Here is a 20021-nt window from a genome sequence, read left to right on the forward strand (position 1 = left end):
AGATCTGCCTCTGGCTCCTCCCCCTCGATCCTTCCCTAGGAGCTCCTTCAAGACAGAGGCTGCAGGTTGCACACAGCGGCCAGTGGTGCTGGCCGTCTATGGATACGGAGTACATAGCCCTCCAGGAGAGCTTCACAAAAGCCAAGTCCACTGGCACTGTGCTGTCCACTCTGGATGCCGAAGCTCCCATGTCTGCTAACCAACATGTTAAATGTTGGTAAGAGTTAAGAGGAAGCCAGTACCAGCTCACTGTGGGCTGAGTAAGGGGCAGTTTGCAGCTGGGATATAACACAGCCAAGGTTCAAGGAAGACACAAGGGCTGAGTATGTTGAGGTCAGAGTGTGGGGTTCATTTACAGGAAGAAGACCCCCCCTTTCTCTAGGCATACATGGCTACCAGCTCAGGGTTGGTGTCAGCAAGCGTTGGAGGGCAGGGAGCTTGCAGGGCACCTGTCTCGGCTCAAGGGGCCACACGAGCCCCCTGAATGGGGACAAGATCACAGACACTTGAGGCCTGGCCACTTGGCAGCCCTGCTATTACCCATGATTCAGCAGACACAAGTCCTGTATAGGCAGAATGGTTGGACTGTGTGGGGAGTGGGGGTGGGGTGGAGCAGTTCAGGTGGGGGCCAATAAAAGGCAGGGCATGTTTGTGCCTATAACCTTCAGAGACAGCTCGGGGAGGCTCAAAACCTTTGAAGAGCTCTTTCTAAATTAACTCTATGGCAGGAAAGGAAAGGGTGGTATGACTCACCCAATATGGGTCCACATGTCTCCATGTCTCCTAAAAGGGGTGTGTGTTTCCTGCCCTGTATGGGATAGGTAGGCCAGACACTAGGCCCAACCTTCAGAGGGACCGAGTTTCCAACCCCCCCTCCCCAGATCTACACACACCTTCCATTGGAATGTCCTGCTTTTCAAAGACACACAGCACAGCCAGGGACATTTGGAAGCTAGATAGAGGTGGGGGTTTGGCCTCAAGGGGCCCTCTCCCACAGGAGCTAGGATGTAGAGAGAAGTGACCCTAGGTTCTGGGCCATGAGCTTTAACCTGTCCATGAGAGATGGGGGTGCTACGAGATGGCCTGGAATTATTTTATTCCTTGCCGGGCTCCTTTCCTCTCACCCCACTCCCACCAGACGGTGCTTACAGCACAATTAGCATAAGGTCCCTTCTAGGCCAAGCCCCTCCCCACCTAGGGGCCCCCAGGAACCTTCTCCCTCCAGTGACCTTAGTGTGTCCTTGGCTCCCTGGCTCCCCACCAGCCTAGTCACCCTCAGGGGGCTGGGTGAGCGAAGGAATGCGAGGCTGTGAGAAAGGGGTGGGCTGAGGGAAAAGAGGCGGTTCCCACACAGGGAATCTGGCATTGAACACAGAACACAGAAGACTGTTAGCAACTTAGAATTCCAATAACTTTTTTTAAAAAAACAAAACAAAAAAACAATCAAAAAGTCCCATAAAACAGCAGCACCCCACCCCCACCCCCAGCCCAGTGTAACAGGTTAGCCATTAATACAAGAGTAAAAGATGTTACAATCATATCACTGACTCAGGTGGCACAGTAGAGGGCCCCAATGTGGCAGGAACACAGCCTGGACACACCACTCAGATACTGACCCCTGAAAAAAGCCAGACGCAGTGACATGTTAGGACAAAACCAAAAATGCAAAGCACAGAACAAAATGGCTCTGTGGTCAGGGCTTGCTTTGAGAAAACAAAACGGGAGACCCCAGGACATCAGAAATAGGAACGAGCAAGGTCTTCTCACAGGGCCTAGGTCAGCACCATGAAAATGGCCCACTGAGCCCCTACCCTTTGGACCCAGGCTGGGACTGGGTCCCTGACCTGATTTCCAGGGCAGAGACCCCAGTTCAGATCTCTGGGAGAGCAGAGAGAGCCTTCAGGAGGCACTCTGACCGCTCCCTCCTCACCCCTATGGAAGGGAACCCCAGGAACACAGAGGGAGGTGGGGGGGGGGTGGACAGTGGTAAGGTCACCACCATGCAGGCTCTGCAGAGAATCACTCTTGCAGGCAGGCCGTGACCTGCGGCAAAGGCTGGGGCTAGCAAGGGGTTCTTAGATCCTGATGTCTCTCCAAGCAGATCAGTTCTTGGTTAGGTATGCTGGCTGGACCTCAGCTGTCTCCTCCAGAAGAGAATGGGAAGCTTGTAGGATGGTCCCAACAGGAGGGATAGCAGTGTGCAGCCAGCAGCTTTCATACTCAGGAAGCTCGAGTGTTCTTGTCACACAGGTGGCACCCGGCAGGGAGGGGCGTCCGGTGCATGTTTTGGACAATGGATACAGGGGATAAGGAGGGGATGGCGGTGATAGTCTCAGGAACTATGGCGGTGAACAGAGGGGTGTGGGTGGGAGACCCGTGGTGCTGGTCACTGTCCGCCTTCCTGGTCTGTTTCTAGGAGCGCTGGGGTAGGGGGTCGATAGACTTGTGTCTGCCAGTGTGCACAGGCGCACGTGGCCCTGTAGATGACAGCTGGAGGCCAGCTCTTCCCACGAGCTTCTAGCTATGGCAGCCAGCTGCTGAGTTATGGTTGCGGAGCGCTCTTTCATGTATGGCCAAGGGAAGAGGAATCCCCAGGACTTCAGTGAGACCTGAGCTCTACGTTTATAAGGTTAAAAACGTAACTCAGCAGTAGAGCACTTGCCCCATATGAATGAGGCTGGGTTCCATCTCCAGGATCCCAGAAAAACAAAACAACCCAAGCAAGATATGTCATCTGCCTGTCAGTCCAAGTCCACAGTAGAACAGGTGACACCCGAGTCTCAGCAGTTCTGTCGACGGGTGACAGTGACGTGGTCCCCTTGAGGCACACTTTGCTACTGAGCGACACAGCCTCGGGAGAAGGGCTGTGGCCAGTGCGTTCACATTCACAGCTGGGCTGCTCTAGCTACTCATCTCCTGCTCCTTGCTACCCTGTTCTGTTTAAAAATAATCATCTCGGTAGTGTAAACTTGACCCAAAATGCAAGCTACGAAAACAAAATAAAACAAAAATCAGAGCGGGGAGAAAGACCAGATGTGGCAGTCCCCAGAAAGTCACAAAGACCAGGCCTCAGCTCACGGCATGCGCTAACACTGAGTGCCATGCACGGACGGTCGCCTTCTGGGACCAAATTCGTACCAGAGTTTTCTTTCGCAGCCGCTGTGGACCCTCGACCATTGGAGGGACAGTGGATGGTGCTGGAGAGTTGGTGGCGCTCGCTGGAGCTGTGGGGAATGACAGGCCTGCATGCTGCTCTTCCGAAGGTGAACTGTCCAGAAGCAGTCACCGTGCGCACTCTCCCTGTGGCACCAGAGACTCGCAGCTAAGTCTCCTGAGGAACCACCTGCATAAGCTTCTGGCAGAGCACCGTCCCAGAGACTGCGGGGAGAAATCAGGGGTGAGCAAAGGGCAGAGGATGGGGCAGGAACTGGGGTCGGCTCCTGCTGCCCCGCTTGCTCTCGCCAGCCCATTAGTCACCTCTGAAACCTCGAGGGAGGGGCTAGACAGACACTTTAGCAAGTAGCTGCTGGCCTGAGTCTGACTTTTACATGGGTCCAGGAATCTGAACTTATGCCATCAGGCTGATGTCACTCCCCATTCTGGAAATCCAAAGTCCCCCAGAACACAGTGATAACCCCAGTCTGCAAACACGCTCCCCCTTGGAGTTTCAGGGGAGCGAAGACAGGGACCTAACTGGAATAGTCTCGAGCCAGGTGCCTCATTTACAACCCCCTCAGGCTCCCTCTCTTGGTCAGGCCACCATGTCCAAGCTCATGGCCTGCAGTAGGCTTTTGCCAGTTGGCATAGAATGCCTAAGACCAGCTAAGGTGGAGCTCCATCTCTCTTTCCTGTATCCTGGTTACTCATGGCTGGCACACTATACTAGCGACTCAAACCTAGTACCACAAAGCCTGAGGCTCAGCATGGTGGTCATGGCAGGATCAAGAATCCCTTACCCTGGACATTCCCACCCTGGGTGGTATGGGCAGGGGCTGTATACACTCACAGATGGCTTGCAGGAGCCACTTGGGTTTATTCTGCCACCAGACGCCAAAGAAGTAGACAGGCAGCCCGCTGAGGATAATGGCAAAGCCAATGCCACACTCCTTGGGTGTCTTCCAGAAGGACACAGCGATGAGGAAGAGGCAGGCCAAGATGAAAAACACCGGGAGGGCCAGGTTCACCTAGGATAGAATGGAGAAATAAATGCTACCAGCTTCTCCTCACATTGCTCCAGGCCCGTGGGCACAAGTGGAAAGTTCCCGCCTATTGTCCTGTGGCTGGCATGTGGCCCTGGAGCCATCACCTTCTCCTTGGGTCTGTCCAGCCTCCTCTTCCTAGACCTTGGCCCTTTGCTTTGAAGTGGCTTAACTGCCTCTAGCTGTTCCCTTGGCCTACTTTGAACTGTTGTGGGCCCGGAGAGAGCAGAATCCAGGTCCTGCTTGGTCTCACTCTGACCTCAGTACAAGGCGCTGAGCATACAATTACCCAAAGCTCAGCTAGTATAGACACAGCTGGTCCCGTTTCTCTTGAGGCTTCCTTAGAGCAGCAGAGGTTGGCCCTGCAGTCCCCACATCACAGACATGGAAACCCCGGCTACAATACCCACCCATGGTCACCTCGGGGAGGAGCAGTAGGTTGATCCTTCTGGGAAGACCCTGGCTACCCACCAACAAGCCAGGAATACTGCCTTTTCAGAGAACCCTTTGTGGGTCTAAATGCTCACCCCAAAGCCACAGCCTGCAACTAGCCAAAGCAGACAGGCTTCTGGCAGGGCAGCTGGCGTGCTGAATAACCCAGCAGGCAGAGCTGGGTTTTCCTCTGTGGGCTCTTGCCAGATTGCTGTCCAGAATTCCACAGTCTTGAAAATGGACTCCCATCGTGGGAAATAGTCTTGTTGGAACAGACTCTAACTATGTGCTCAGGGAATGAAGCCCACGGGTTATCTGTGAACTTTCCACGGACCAGCTGTGGGCAGTCTGACCTCTAACCCCACAGTGGGATGACCCCAGCATGGTTGGGGCCTCCCACCAACTGGCCACAAGGTTCCTTGTGATGCTGGTGGAGACCAGAGTGGGGGAGGGGCAGGAAGAAGCCCTGTAGCAGGTGTGACTGGGTCAGCGGTGTGCCCAAGAATTAGCTGGGTAACAGAAACTGCTGGCCATCAGCTACCACAACTCAGCTGTCTTGGGACAACTCTGACCCCAGCAAGCTTAGCCTTCAACGTGCCCTTCATATGGTACTCATGGAGAAGGGGGCAGGCTCCCTAGTTTACCAAGGAGAGATGAACAGGGCAGAACTAGAGAGGTCGTGTCAGTCCAGGGCTGCTTGGATGCAGACCCTGCTTCTGAGAATGACACCCAGGGACTGAGAAGGACACCACCCAATACTCACTTTGATGGGACGCTCCAGCTCAGGCTTCCTGAAGCGAAGCCACATCATGCCGATGATAGCCAGGGCCACACACAGCCAGTTGAAGAAGCTGAAGAAGTTGATGATGGAGAAGATGTCATTGGAGAAGGCGTACATCAGGGTCATGACACACTGAAAGTAAAGACAGGGCCAGGTGAGCCTGGCAAGGCTGTGCTGATGTGGGAGGGTGCCAGAGGCCACGAGACAGAAAACCGACAGCCAGTTCCGCCAGAGTCTGGATGAGCACAACTGCTTGCTCTTGTTTTAAGAAGTAACTATGCTGGGCGGTGGTGGTGTATGTCTTTCATCCCAGCACTCGGGAGGCAGAGGCAGGCGGATCTCTGTGAGTTTGAGGCCAGCCTGGTCTACAAAGCAAGTTTCAGAACAGCCAGGGCTGTTACACAGAGAAACTCTATCTCAAAAACAAAACAAAAACCATTAAAAAAAAAACATTTTTAGGGACTGGAGAGATGGCTCAGAGGTTAAGAGCACTGGCTGCTCTTCCAGAGGACCTGGGTTCAATTCCCAGCACCCACATGGTGGCTCACAACCACTAGTAATGAGATCTGGTGCCTTCTTCTGGTCTGCAGGTGTACGTGCAGGCAGGAACACTGTATACACAATAAATAAATACACCTCACACACATACATATACACACACACACACAAAGAAGTAACTGCTATGACCATGTGGGAGGTCTTGGGGTGCAAAGGGAGGGAAGTGAGGATAGTGAGGCACCCATGGTCCAAGGATGACGTACAGGAGCTCTCCAGAGTGGAACAGCAAAAGCACCTGCACCTAGAGCTACTTGGGCTCCTGTGCCAGCAGTGACTGCCATGTCCAATGGGGGAGCCTTCCAACAAAGCACAGAGCACACTACACACCATAGCACCATTAAGAGAAAGCTCAAATTGACTGACTACGCCTCCTGAGGGAGCCTGAATTCCTGACCCAGGAAGGGGGAGACAGTAAGTGTTTCTTATTTTAGGCTTCTGGGGATGGGGAGACTTTGTTATATAGTAACAGAGAACCTAACTCAACGGATAGGCACAGAAGGAAGAACAGGAGTCCAATTTGTACACTGAGGCCACTAAATGGTGTGGACATGGCTAGAGCAGTCGCTGTCTGAGCAGATGTTCTCGCTGGGCAGAGATTTTGTTACATACACTTCAAGAACCACAATGGGGTTCTGAATTTAAAAATCTGGTGGTGTATTGGGCTTGGCTTCAGTGTGCACAGCACACTGTTCCCAACTACATATTGCTCTGGGCAGACACAGGGCCCTGAGTGGTGAGGACAGACAGGGCAGGAGCACGTGGTAGACTTACTGTGAACACCAGTGACGGAACAGGGGTCAGGAGCTGTGGGTGGATCATGGAGAGGACAGAAGGCAGGTGGCCCTCCCGAGATCCCACGAAGAACAGCCTGTGGATGGAGCAGAGGGCAATCAGCACTGGTCCCACCACCTAGATATGGCTGGGAGACACCTGGAGCTGAGGAGGATGCGTGCCAGCTACACTGGGAGGGGGATGGCCTTTGCCCTCTGGTTGGTCTCTGGCCACAGGCCTTTCAATGTCCTTGACTTCTTGGGCTAACAAGGACAGAAACCTGGGTTGTATCTCGCTTATAGTGCCTCCAGGATCTGACTTAAACAGTAGAGGGTCAGAATAGTTCCCCTGTTCTCAAGTCATTCAAATATTGAACAATCAGCTGTCTATCATCAATAAACAGATAGCCTTCAAAGCGTGTGGAATAACAGGGGGTTTTCTCTAGCGCTGTCAGGCGCTTACCTTGAGGATGTGAACAGAGACCCATTGACAGAGCCGAAGCAGGACAAGCCCACGAAGACGGGGATGATCCAGGACATGACTCCTAGGTGATAGTTTCCAAAGTCCTGGACAGATACAACACATGGTGAGCACTTAGCTCCAGCAGGATACAGGCAGGGTCTCAATTCTGGCCCCTGGAGCAGTTCAGCACGTGACCCTGCTGGGCTGACCTCAGGCGCTGCTTGTGTGGCCATTTCTCAGAATTAGAGTCTGCACTGTGAGGAGACACACAGGGCCTCACACATAAGGCACCCTGATGGCTTCCTATGGGACACGGGGATAATCTTTAACAGGTCTCCCTTACTGATGGCTTCTTCACATGGGCCAAGAGCCTGGTGTGGCAGGTCTTTACTAACTCTGGGCTCTGAGGCAACACCTAATAAATAAAAGCCGGACAGTGCTGCTGCTCCTCCGGGTAGCCCAAAGGAGAGTGAAGGAGTCACGGGGGTTGCCATGGAGCCTGGTTGTGCCTTCTGGTCCTGTCTCACTGACTGACACTGATCTAGCAGCAGTCCCTAAGGCACCATGGTCCCTAACAAAGCCACCCGTGCCCAGATGCCTATGACCACCCACATGCTATCTTGCCATAGGCAAGGTGCCAGCTAAGCAGCTGCATTTAATGCCCCACCGTCATCATGCAGAGAGCCTGTTGGGGTCCTCTGTGGTCATCTTTAGTGGTCACCAATGATGACCACTAGTGACGTGGGCTGTCCTTCTGTATATGTGTTGCTTTATTGGTTGATGAATAAAGCTGTTTTTGCCAATGGCTTAGCAGAGTGAAGCCAGGTGGGAAATCCAAAGATAAAGAAAGAGTGGGCGCAGTCAGGGAGATGCCATGTAACTGCCGAGAGAGGACACAGCAGAACCTTAGGAACCTTACCGGTAGGCCACAGCCTCATGGCGATATACAGATTGATAGAAATGGGTTAATTTCAGATATAAGAGCTGGCTAAGAATACGCCAGAGTCATTGGCCAAACAGTGTCATAATTAATAGAGTTTCGGTGTGATTATTCGGGTCTGGATGGCCGGGAAACAAACGAGCAGTCTCACACACACACTAGACTCCCCAGCTAGGGCAAAGCTTGAGCACAAGGGCCGGGCCTGACTGGCTTGGTCACAGGTCTGGGGGTGGCACACCAATCTCAGCCGTTTGGGCCTAGGAGCAGCTGATAGGCAGTGTCTTACCACAGCCACAGCTTCAGACACGAGCATCTGGTTGGTCGACAGGGTGGTGAAGTAGGCCAGGTTTGTCAGCACATACACCAGCGTGACAATGGGCAGGGAAATGATGATGGCCAAGGGCAGGTTTCTGGGAAGAGGAGGGAGAGACATGTCAGTGTGCCACACGGACCCCAGGGTGAGGAGCCGGGCTCCCCGTCTGGGCCTCACTTCTTGGGCAAACAATAGGAACATCTACAGCCGCACATAGCTGAAGCACGGTTCACACTACCATCCCTGGAAAACAGAGGCTCTGAGGGCTCAAGAGAGCCAAGACTGCCCAATGTGAACACCTGTGGCCCCTGCCTACTCGCTGCACAGCCCCAAACAAGTCCCCTCCACCTGGGGTCCAGGACTGAGAGCCACAGCGGCTTCTCTCTGGCCTAACCCCACCCTATCCCTGCATCATCTCTACGGCAAAGCCCCTGACACAGCCTTTCATAGAACCCAGGCAGGGCTCATCAAGGGGCTTGTTCAGTGTGTGGCTTCTCCCTCGTGTGTTAAGACAAAGAAATGTGTCTCTGTCATTTCTGTACATACCTGTAAGGGTTGATCATCTCCTCTGTGACAAAATTCAGATAGTTCCTAGAAACCAAGCAATAGTATGTCATTACACTGCACACACGGTTTTGGGAAACACCAATGCGAAGAGAATCCTGGGCTGCTCTGGGTAGGTGTGGTAGTTTGAATGAGACTGGCTCCTCTAGGCTCATATATTTCTAAATTTAGTTCCCAGCTTATGAGTGACCAGGGAAGGATTGGGAGGTACGGTTTGCTGGAGTGAGTTATGGCTTTTGTACCACTTGGGTGGGCTTTGAGATAACAAAAGCCCACACTAGGCTCAGTGTGTCTCTCTGCCAGCCTGCCTATAGATCCGGATGCTTTAGGACAGTGCATGTCGCCATGCTCCCTGCCATGACGATAATGGACTAAGACTAACCTTCTTAAACTGTAAGCCCCCATTTAAATGCTTACTTTCTAAAAGTTACCTTGGTCACAGTGTCCTGGTCACAGCAACAGTACACTGACTAAGATAGTAAGGGACAGGAAAATCCTCTGTACGCTCTCACTGTTGACAGGAGCTGGGCAGTGGGCACCCTTGGGACCAGTTGCTCACTCTGCTCTGTCCTCTGCCAACTCTATTTGAAGTGAACACAGCCCGTCCTGTCCAAACACTCTGTGTGGCTTCAACATCCCAAGCCTCTACAGAGCTATCCTAAAAGCAGAGGCCGGGCTGGTACCTTATGGAGAACTGCAGACAGGACTGAGCTCTCCTTTCCTGTTACCTAATGGTAGGGACCTGTAGGTGTCTGTACAGCTCAAGATGTTCCCTGTGCTCTGTCCCACCCACTTGAGCCACCCCCGTATGGTCAGAGCACTGAGTTTCTGGGCACATCAAGTCCATGTGTCCCCAGGCCAAGGGACTCAGATCATCCAGAACCTACCATCCTCCATAGGCAAACAGGCCACTGTACAATGCCAGCACGATGTTCCCCACATCCAAATTGGTGCCTTCAAAGGATAACTTAGGGTGCAGGTTGGACATATCACCTGCAATGCATTAAAGAAAGCAGAATCCTGGTTAGAGAATCTGGACAGATCATAATACAAATTCTGCAATGTTTCTGGAGCAAAACACTGGACCAAACAAAAGCTTAGGGAAGCAAGCAGAGGGGGGCAGAACCATCCCCCTCCTATACTCCCTGGCTACTCAAAGGAATAGGACCTGACTAGAAGCCCATGAGTTCTCTCTGTAAGCAGAGGACAGCCTGTCCCTTGGCCTGGAGGGATCAGATCCAGAGTCTCTGCTGATACAGGGCTGTCTCTCACATGTGGAGTGTAGGACAGGAACAGACACTTCCAAAATCCTTCAAGAGACTCTCACACAGTTCACATAAGCTTCAAGGCTGCTTGAAGAGACTTGGGTTGACACATTGGTCCCTTGCTGTGAAGCTCAGGAGGCCTTGGTACAGGGCTGCTGTGCCATCCAAAGGGAGTGAGCAAATGCACCCAAGGATTAGGATGGGGTGAACTGACAGCAGGGGCATCCAGAGACACCTCGCGTGGAGCAGAGGCCACTTCACACACAACTTCCCTCTACTGGTGTCCACCCGTTGCCTTTTCTAGTGACCTGTCACTAGACTTAGGACCCCCACCCACTCAGATGACCACACATCAAATCTATCTGTAAAGATCTTTGTTCCAAGACAGCCCCAGACTCCAGGTAGTCTTCCTTCTAAGTATTTTCCAAAGCTAGCGGCTATCGGAGTAGAGTCCTTCATGATTACCTTAGTTATGGAATGGCCTACTTCATCAAGCCTGCAAAAGTCTGGTGTTTAAAGATGCCTGACTTGAAGCCAGGTATCTGGGCACCCAGCAAGGTGGGCGGCTGGCTCTCCACAGACCTAGGTTACCTACCCATGGGTTTTTACTTCATGGGTCCTATGACTCTGGGCCCTGGGGACAGCTAGACAGCTACAGCACGGATACACAGCTCACGTTTGCCCCAAGACCAGGAGGCCAATGGGACGAATGCAGCGTGGAGCCAGAGGGGCAGCGTAGTCACCGGGAGGTGAATGGTCTGCAGTTGTGCCTATGGAGGCAGCACAGGGCCCAGGTCTGCCTGACTCATACCCAAGAGTCAAGGTCACCAAAGGACCCTGTGAAGAAGGTCTCCACAGAATCTGTCTTTCAGCCCTGTGCCAGGGTCTGACTAAGAAGGAAGGTCTGGTTGGGAAGTGGTGGCACATGGATTTCTGTGAGTTCAAGGCCAGTTAGGTCTATAGAGAAGTTCCTGGACAGCCAGGGCTACACAGAGAAACCCTGTCTCAAAAAACAAATGGAACAAATGCAAAAAAGGAGGAGGAGGAAGGAAGGTAGGCCGGTACCAGTGTTTCATGGTTTTCTGGATGTACAAAATGTCCCATGATTCTATTCCCCAATGAACTAAGGCTGTCCTGGGCTCTACCCACCCCTGGTCTTCTGAGAAGGGTAGTACCCACATCCCTATCTGTCTAGGTCCTGGTCACAGGGCAGTCAGAAGACAGCTTGTGGTGAGCAGTTCAGGGCAGCTCAGGACAGGGTACCTTCAAAAGTGCTGTGGCAGAGCCTCCGGCAGGCAGGCACCCCCCCCCCCCCCCCCGCCTAGGGCTCTGCAATGGAACTCTTTAGAACAAGGAGGGCCTTTACGTGGATAGGGCCTAACTCCTGTCTCTGCTCTGGGGTGTACTTCTACAAGTCGGGAAAATGAGGCACAGATGCAGTGGTATGAGGATCTGTCAGGCTACTTGAGAATTGGAGCTGATTCTCTACCATGCTGTGGTCCTTGAGGGAGGGGAATGAATACCAGAGACTGGAAGTGACCAGAATCCACCCTGGGTCAACACAGACAGTTTTAGACCGGAGTCCACAACTACCTGGTAACGAGACCTCAAGAAGAAGAGTAACTGTGGAGTCTTTAGTACAGTACAGGGTGCCTGCTTCTTAGCAGCCTGGTGAAGGGTGGCAGGAGGGTTAATTCGGTTCCCTCAGTAGATGGTTCTCTGTCAGGGTATCAGGGTTTAGGCCGGTATACCCATCTCAAATCTACAGTCATTCTCTTACTACTGAGAGGATGGCGGTGAGGACTAAAATCCAGTTACGTGTCAGGACAAGTGGAATTCAGCCAGGTCTGCAGCAGAGCCCTGGGGTACAGTGGCTGTGGTCTATGCTAGACTGGCGGCCACAGCTTTTCTCTGTAGGCACCATGGAGTGGGCAGCAGAACAGTCGCCTGGATTCTCCCAAGCCCTTCCCAGGCTGGATCAGCTCAGGAAACACCTCACAGTACCCAACTGTAACCCTTGGACCTTGGTGGCTTTAAGGCTTGCGGGAGTGGTCACATCCACCTGTCTGATCAACACACTGGCAACTCCCTAGCTGAGTTGCTGACAGAGAACTGGGAGTCAGGCACCTTCCTGGAAGTGGGGCAGGGCAGGCAATAAGAGAGAACAGCCCCAACCTTAACTGAGAGACCTTGGAGTTGTCACAGCTTGTGGGTGGGGACAAGTAGTGAGATACTAGCGACATCTAGTGGCAGAGATCAGAGATGCTGCTCGACGTGCATAGCCTGACCTTCACAGTTCAGGGAGGCACTGCCAGGGCCTAAACTAATCCCCCTCACTCCCAGCCTGTTCCACAGACCTAGTCAGGCCTGATCCGCGTGTCCACAAAACTTCAGGCACTGGATGATGTACTAAATGAGGGTTCGCTAACTTAGCAATGGCCAGAGCCAGGCAGCCAAGCTGTGCTGTGCCCCTCCTCCCCCCCTTCTCCAGAGCCACTGGAACAAGACAGGCAGGCAGGCCGGCACAGGTACACAGGGACCAGAGAACTGGACCAGATTATAGTCCTGGGAGCAGCACTACTCTTCCTCTGTCTTGTGCACTGTCTCAGACCCCTTTCCTACTCTGCTTATGTCAGGTGGGGCCTGACGGGCAGGCCTGCCGTTCTTGGCCATACAATGTTTCTCTCCACAGGGCTGATGGACAGCTGTGAGAAGAAGCTATGCACGGGCAGAGACCCCAGCAAGGCACAGTCCTAGAAACCATGAATCCGAGTTCTCTAGAGAGCAGGGGTAGCTGGGGTGGGACTGCTCAGAGGCCCAGGGAAGAAAACTTTAGGGAACAGCACCCCAAAGACACCGTGTCATGCAGTGTAGTCATGGGAACCCACCCCAGAAGAAAGGAGGTTACTCAGGTCAAAGTGCCCTGCCTGCCTTCCTGTCCGTCCCTAGTAGATGCCTGGTTAGGCATACACAGATGCTGAAAAAAGGTGGGAACGAACAGAGCTGAATTCCTTCCCACCCGTAGATCACGGCCAGTCTTACAGTCTCCAACTCAGAGGACAGAGGCTCCCTAAGGCTGGTATATCCCGAGACCTGGTCACTCACTAACATGGGATCCAGGCATGGAAAAACTAGTTATCCGGGGATATGGTCCACTCTGAGCCAGCAGAGATCTGGCAAGCAGGAAAAACCTAGGGCCAGCCATTCCAGATCTTGGCTACCAGCCTTCCTCACAAGCAACGGGACCTCAGCACACCAGCACAGTATTGCAATCCTGCATGCTATGCCTATGGCTACAGTAAGACCCACCCCTGAGATGCAGGACCCAGTATATGATATCCTCTCACTAAGACACAAACAAAAATCATTTTGAAGCCCATGAAACATGAGGCAGACCTAGTCTCCTGAGCCTGGCATGGGACGTTGTTACCTACTGACCAAGGACACAGCTAACATACAGTTGAGGAGCCCACATGTTGCTGTTTACCCATGCCAGCATACGAGGGCATTACTCTCCCCTCCCGTGACGAGCGCTGGCAGAGCAGGTGACCACTCACTGACGGCTCAGGCTAATGAAGACTGCCTCACATTGCAAGGATGTGCTCGGCAGTAAAGTCCCTTCTCCAGCCTACGTGGGAGAAAAGGAGGAAGGTGTTCTCGGACACGATCATCTGCAAGCTGTCCCGGGAGGTCAATCTGTCCTTTTGCCGTGCAGTACATACTAAGCAGAATTACAATAGAGCTACTTTGGGTCCTCTGATGACCTGTGCCCATCAATGGGCACAAGGGAAGAACCTTTCATAACCCACTCCCATGTCTACCCTTGAGGAGAAGGCCTGGCACGCACTTGTGTTTGGGAACAGTCTGACATCAAGCCATAACCCCTTCTGGATGCTGTGGGTGAGGCCAGTTAACTAGAAAGGGACACAGCAGGTGAAGGCCAGTGGAGTTCCTGCCCACCATGTCTGTCATCTGCTGTCTCCCTTACTTAAGTCTTCTAGGCTGTCCGAGGGTTTCTCTCTGGGGTCACACTGGCCAAGCTGCCACCACCACTGTTCACCCACTTCCACCCACAAGTCCAGTCACAGCCAGTGAGATCTAAGACCATTCTAGGCACCGTCTGCACTTTTGAGAACGCTGGACCAAGTGCAGATACCCTGGGATACCAGCGATAGGCTGAGTTCTCCCCAGCCTGATAGGCAGCAGGGGCAGTCATGGCGCCTCCATTGCTTGTACTCCCTCCTGGGACTTGGGCAGCAAGATGCTGATGAGGACTTTCCCAGGCAGGGTCAGAGCCCTGTCTCCTCTGTCTACACTCTCTTGTGGCTAGCTAATGCCTTTTCACAGTGACAGAAGCTCTGAACTGCAGGCCCAGTCCTCACTGGATCCCACAAGGGGTGTGTGTGTGTGTGTGTGTGTGTGTGTGTATTCTGTGGAAGGCTGGCAGCATAGAAGGAGCCAACAACTGGCCACAGGTTTATCACCTTTCCTGATGAGGAAATATAGCCTGGACAGTAGGGTCAGCAGAGGGCTGGGATGGGCCATGAGGTGGAAAAAACCACCATGTCCCAGATCCACAGGTTGTCTGTTAAAGCAGGCTCACACACAAGCCCAGAGCCAGGGTCTCTGCCTTCAAGGACCTGGCGATCACCACGGTCCTCCAAGGACTCTGTGCCCAGTGGGAAACAAGGGTGGGCAAGCGCTCTGGAGAGGGGTCAGCATTCCAACACTGTCCTTAGAGGCCAAGGCCTCCATCTGGGTAACAGAACAACCCCCCCAGGAAACCCACACAGGAATTTTGCAGACGCTGCATTGAGTCCGGGACTCAGAAAGGAACTGCTGGGGGCGTAGGGCATGCTTGCCACAGCCACCGGAATTGTAAACACATTGTGCATTCAAGCCTGACTGTCCCCTGCTCAAGTTTGTTTTCACTGACACCGGTTCCGGTACTGAATTCCTCACTGTCTGAAGCTCCTCAGCCTCTGCGCGCACGCACACACTCCCACCTCCAGCCACATGCTGTGCAGTGTGACTGGGGCCCGTGTGCACAGAATACAATCCCTTCTGCCTGTAAAACAGGCCTGGACCACTCCCCGGGGTGTCCAGGTGATGCTCAACCCAATTCCATCCCTGGCCGCTAGCCAGCACCTCTGTGCCTGAGGGAGAACCTTGCCAACCAGACTCCCAGAAATGCGAACAGCCTCCCAAATGCATCTGGAAAGGACCCTCTGGAGCCTCATGAAGGTTCCTGGTAGGTGAATTAGCGAAGGCCTCGGGATGCTCTGCTGCTGGACTCCAGGTGGGCAGTTCACATACCCCTGATAACCCTCCCCAGACATTCCTGACAGACTGGGCCCTGCTGTGGAAGCATCACCTGGGCCATATTCTAGAGTTTTCATCGCCCTAAGCATAGTGCCCAATGGTTACAGCCACACGTAAATACTGAACAGATGAACGAGGTCATGTGGACCTCTGCCACAGGGAAGGACGTGGAGTTCCTTGCAGACAGTGCCCACCCCTGCAGGAGGGCAGGACCCAGACCTCAGCCTTCTCCAAGCACCTGTGGATGCGTGTTCCTGGGCGAGGCTCCACAGAGGAGGAAGGCAGAGAACTGACTTGATTCCATCACAGACGCCCCACTCACATCCTCTCAGGTCAGTCAGGAGGCCTTAGCATAGGAGGAGTTGGGCTGCTGTAAGGAAGACAGTAGCTACTGCCCCATGAAGGTAAGCTGAAAGTCTTATATCCCTGTACCTAGGGATTTGGGACTTTATACAAATGGAAGGATCAGAAAAGGAGGCAGACCCAGTCAACCCCAGCTCTGTGCAGAGTCTGCTCTTATCTGTGAAAGGAAGAATAAGGTCCCTGCTGCCTCCACCCCAGAGCAACTCCAGGACCAGGGCTTCCTCCACAGCTCCTGGTAACTGATGCTGAGCACTGGCTGTGGCCAAGTGTGTGACTCTGACTAAGCAGTGTCCCTAACTTCCTGGGGCAGCAATGGCCACTAAACACCACCATGCTCAGCAGGAGCTCAGCCAGCTCCTAGCCATTCTTCATTGAGGCTGCTTCAGCGACTGAGAGAAATGCAGAGGATTGCAAACAGGGGCCCTGAGCTGGGCTTGAGCTGCAGCCATAAAGGCGGGAATTCAAAACCAAGATATCTGTGCTTCTATCTCCCAAAAAGGGACGTCTTAATATACTCCATACACATTTACTGTGGAATATTAATTACATAGCGAAGAAAAATAGGTGGGCAAAGAGAGAAGACAGACATGAGTGTGCCTATACTGGGATTTCTGGACAGCGGGCAGAGTACCACATGGCTTGCGGATCATAGGGAACACAGACAACACATTACCTTGTGTGGTAAATGCCTCCCTTTCCCCTTCACCCCTTCCAGCAGCCTGAGAAGGCAGCAGGGGAAAAGATGATCTCCCCAAGTTTATACAGTGTGTGGGTGACCAAAGTCCATGCAGTCTTCACCTGCTGCCCTACACTCCGCATGCCAGCAGGGCCTGTCTAAGCGGCAAGATGTCAGAGGTTTGCCTTGCTTTTATACCCACTGACATGTTTAAATTAAAACAGTGCTCCTGCCTTCCAGGCCTGTTCCCTGTGTTCCTTATCGGCTGTCCAGCCACTGGGCCCCTCATCTGAACACACTGTGAGGGCTTGAATCCTGAAGACACTCTTCGTATGTTGTTGAAATCTAGCTCCCGACGCCTGCCACACAGTCCCTGGACACACAGGCATGGGAACCACTAGGAGTCACGCTTCTGGACAGAGAAAAAAAATCAGTCCCCAGAGAGACCCACATGTGGGATATGCTGGTCATGAAGCAGAGGAAGGGGTGTTATGGTGGATGAAACCCTGCCAGGTGAAAGCTCTGATCCCCCAACTTCCTGCACAGACTCCCCAGAGGCTCCAGACTCCTGCCCACTAGAGAGGGTCAGGGTCTTGTATACACTCGGAGCTCACAGCCCCTTCTGCCATTCAGCTTTCCCTGGACCCAGCTCAGTGTCCCAGGTGAGGTAGTCAAGGAGGCCGCCGACTTCTCGCTGCACTGGGGGGTAGGGGACATACATGACACAAAGGAGGGGTCACATGTCCAGTTACTCACCCTTTCCCATCTGGATGAAGCCAAGCAGGATGATGAGAGCCAGGGCCAGCAGCTTGGCAGCAGCAAAGGCATCCTGCACGCGGGTGGCGGCCTTCACGCTGTAGCAGTTCACAGCCGTGAGCAGCACTGTGGGGAAGAACAGGGAGAGGAAAGCGTGAGACCCCACAGGGCAGGCGCTCCAGTCCAGGGTTGGGGCACAGAGGAGGTCAGGTGCTTCTGGCTGGGATCCCACAGAGGCAAAGCCCTGCCTGCCCCATGGGTTTTGATAAGCTCTGGTTCTTTTGGGCCAGGGTCAAAGGTTAGAAACGCCAACTCTTCAAAGAGCCTGATCCCAGGTGCCCTGGAAAACCTGCAACAAGTTTCCTTTCATCTTCCTTCTTTTTGGTTTTTTGAGACAGTGTTTCTCTGTCCCGGAACTAGCTCTTGTAGACCAGGCTGCCTCCAACTCACAGAGATCCACCTGCCTCTGCCTCCTGAGTGCCATGATTAAAGGCGTGTGCCACCACTGCCCGGCTCTTCTTTTTGGTTTTCATAGACAGGGTCTTACCTTGTAGCTTAGGCTAGGCTCAAACTCTGTCAAACCCATCTTAGCGCTGGCTGGAAAGGCTACGCCACCTATCCCCACTTCCACCCCCATTTTTAGAATTACTAACACCTGGGCCTTTTTAGAAAGGGCCCAACTCTGGATCCTCTGCTCCAGCTTCCTGAGGGCTGGGATTAGACGTGTGCCACCATGCCTGGCTAAGATTTCCATGTGACTGAGTGGTTTCAGCCTCCTGAGGGACTCCCCATCAAACCGCCTTCATCTGCTACCTATGTGTACCTGATCCTGTGGAGAGCACTGGCTGCAGGCACAAGAGAAATCCAAACCTGCCACTTGGAGGATGGCCACTTAACCCTGGTACCTACGTGGTTCTCTGACAGCACCGTAAGCTGTGAGGCGACCCTCTCCTCAAAGACGGCCTTCCATGGGGCTGGTGGAAGCAGGAGATGAGGCATCCTGTCTGTGTAAATCTGATAAGCCAAGAGCACTGGGGCCATATAGGGGAGAGGCTGCAGGTGAGGACCGAACGGAACAGACGTCCCCATATGTTGCTGCAAGCAGGTGGGCTCAGGACATGGCAAAATAGACACATTTGCCAGCTGCTGTTTGACTGGCATATCTTGAACATGAAAAGCACAATTAATATTGTGTAGACATCTGAGCAACTGGACACACAGCGTGAAGGCAGAGCCTCAGGGACCCAGAAGGGCTGCAGATAGGCAGCTGAGATAGGAACTGCCTGGTCCCCTAATGAACCCCAAGACCTTGGCAAGAGTGCATAGGTGTGGAGTAAGGAACTAGGGATTCAACACTGTTTCATTATGGAAACATAAATGAAAACACCGAGAAACCAACCATACTGACTCCACCACCTTGGAAGCAGCTGGGTCCCCATACTAGAGACCCCAGCTTCCTCAGCTCTGTTCCCAAGAGAGCTAGGAAGCCTCTACACTCTACTCTGGGGGAGGGGGCAGTTCCTGGCTTGCCTTGGCCAAACATTAACCAGAACAGCATGCAGCCTAAGATGCCCACAGCAAGGTAGGGGTCTACCAGCATCCTGACTTCACTAGGATGTAGGAAGAAGCTCATTGCTTCCCTACTGAGCAATTTCCAGAGAAGCCCTGCCGACTCAGGCCTCCCAGATGCAGGGAGGTATTTTTCCCTAGCCAGACTAATTACACATAATTTTGCAGTTTGGGAAATAGACCCAAAGACAGAAATCCACATTAATTATCTCAACTTGGCCAACCTCAGGTGGAAGGGAAACAGAAAGACTCCCTAGTGCTGGGGGTTGGAAGCCGTGGCAGTTGCTTTACCTCCAGGAAGTCAGATTCATTAGCATTGAGTCACCTCCTTCTTTACAGCTCTGGCTGACGCAACTGGGGCTGTGACTGTGCTCAGAGAAAGCTCCACTGGCTGGGGAGCTGCAGCTACTACAAAGACCTGCTTGAAAACTCTCACGTCTCCCAGAGTGAAAGGGTGAGAAGGGCATGCAGGATGAACACGAATCCCCTTTGAAATGCCTCCCCATCAAGCAGCCTTTGTTCCTTTACCCAGAGGACACCGTTCTTCCAGCCAGCTTTCCTGAGACAGTCTCACATGTCCTGAGAGGTGAGACACAAAGCCCAGGATGCCAAGTCTCTCCTAACCCCATCTCCCCAGACACCAGGCTTCTGGCTGCAAGAGGCTGGCAGATTGCATCACTTCTCAGATCCCATTTGGCTGGGGTGAGCCAGCAGGAGGGGTGTGCCTAAGTCCTAAGCCTCACAGCGCCACAGCCTTGGCAGCCGAAGGAAAAATATGACACAGCCCTGGGCTCCAGATAATGTCTCTGCTGAGTCGCCCCATGTGAGGTGTCCCTCTGAGCCTCTGAGGAAGGGAATGGGAACAGTGTGTCAGCGCACCATCCTGGCTGTCAGAGGGCCCCTCCCCTACTGCGCCAACACCCTGCCATGCCCGAGGGCCAAGCCTAAAACAGCCTCACTCCTGGCCAAGTGGACAGAGGAGGGCCAGCACGTACCAGGCCGTGGCAATTGGGGCTGAACTCTTCCTTCCTAGCTGCTGACTTCTCTGAC

At 53.2% G+C, this 20021-nt stretch overlaps 1 protein-coding gene across 1 annotated transcript in view; it reads right to left on the reverse strand.

The window, feature by feature from the left end:
• Positions 1 to 1384: 1384 nt before the first annotated feature.
• Slc7a5 (solute carrier family 7 member 5) overlaps positions 1385 to 20021 on the reverse strand; it is a 34475-nt gene continuing 15838 nt past the window's right edge. The window contains exons 2-10 of the mRNA XM_075977492.1: positions 17403 to 17528; positions 9908 to 10013; positions 9003 to 9047; positions 8430 to 8553; positions 7204 to 7307; positions 6742 to 6838; positions 5395 to 5544; positions 4007 to 4184; positions 1385 to 3378 (exon numbers count right to left, since the gene is read on the reverse strand). Coding sequence (XP_075833607.1) covers positions 3323 to 3378; positions 4007 to 4184; positions 5395 to 5544; positions 6742 to 6838; positions 7204 to 7307; positions 8430 to 8553; positions 9003 to 9047; positions 9908 to 10013; positions 17403 to 17528 — 986 coding nt within the window. The 3' untranslated portion in view covers positions 1385 to 3322. The remainder of the gene's footprint in view (positions 3379 to 4006; positions 4185 to 5394; positions 5545 to 6741; positions 6839 to 7203; positions 7308 to 8429; positions 8554 to 9002; positions 9048 to 9907; positions 10014 to 17402; positions 17529 to 20021) is intronic.

Source organism: Microtus pennsylvanicus, chromosome 6 (genome assembly GCF_037038515.1).
Source record: "Microtus pennsylvanicus isolate mMicPen1 chromosome 6, mMicPen1.hap1, whole genome shotgun sequence".
In the NCBI taxonomy this organism is placed as follows: domain Eukaryota; kingdom Metazoa; phylum Chordata; class Mammalia; order Rodentia; family Cricetidae; genus Microtus; species Microtus pennsylvanicus.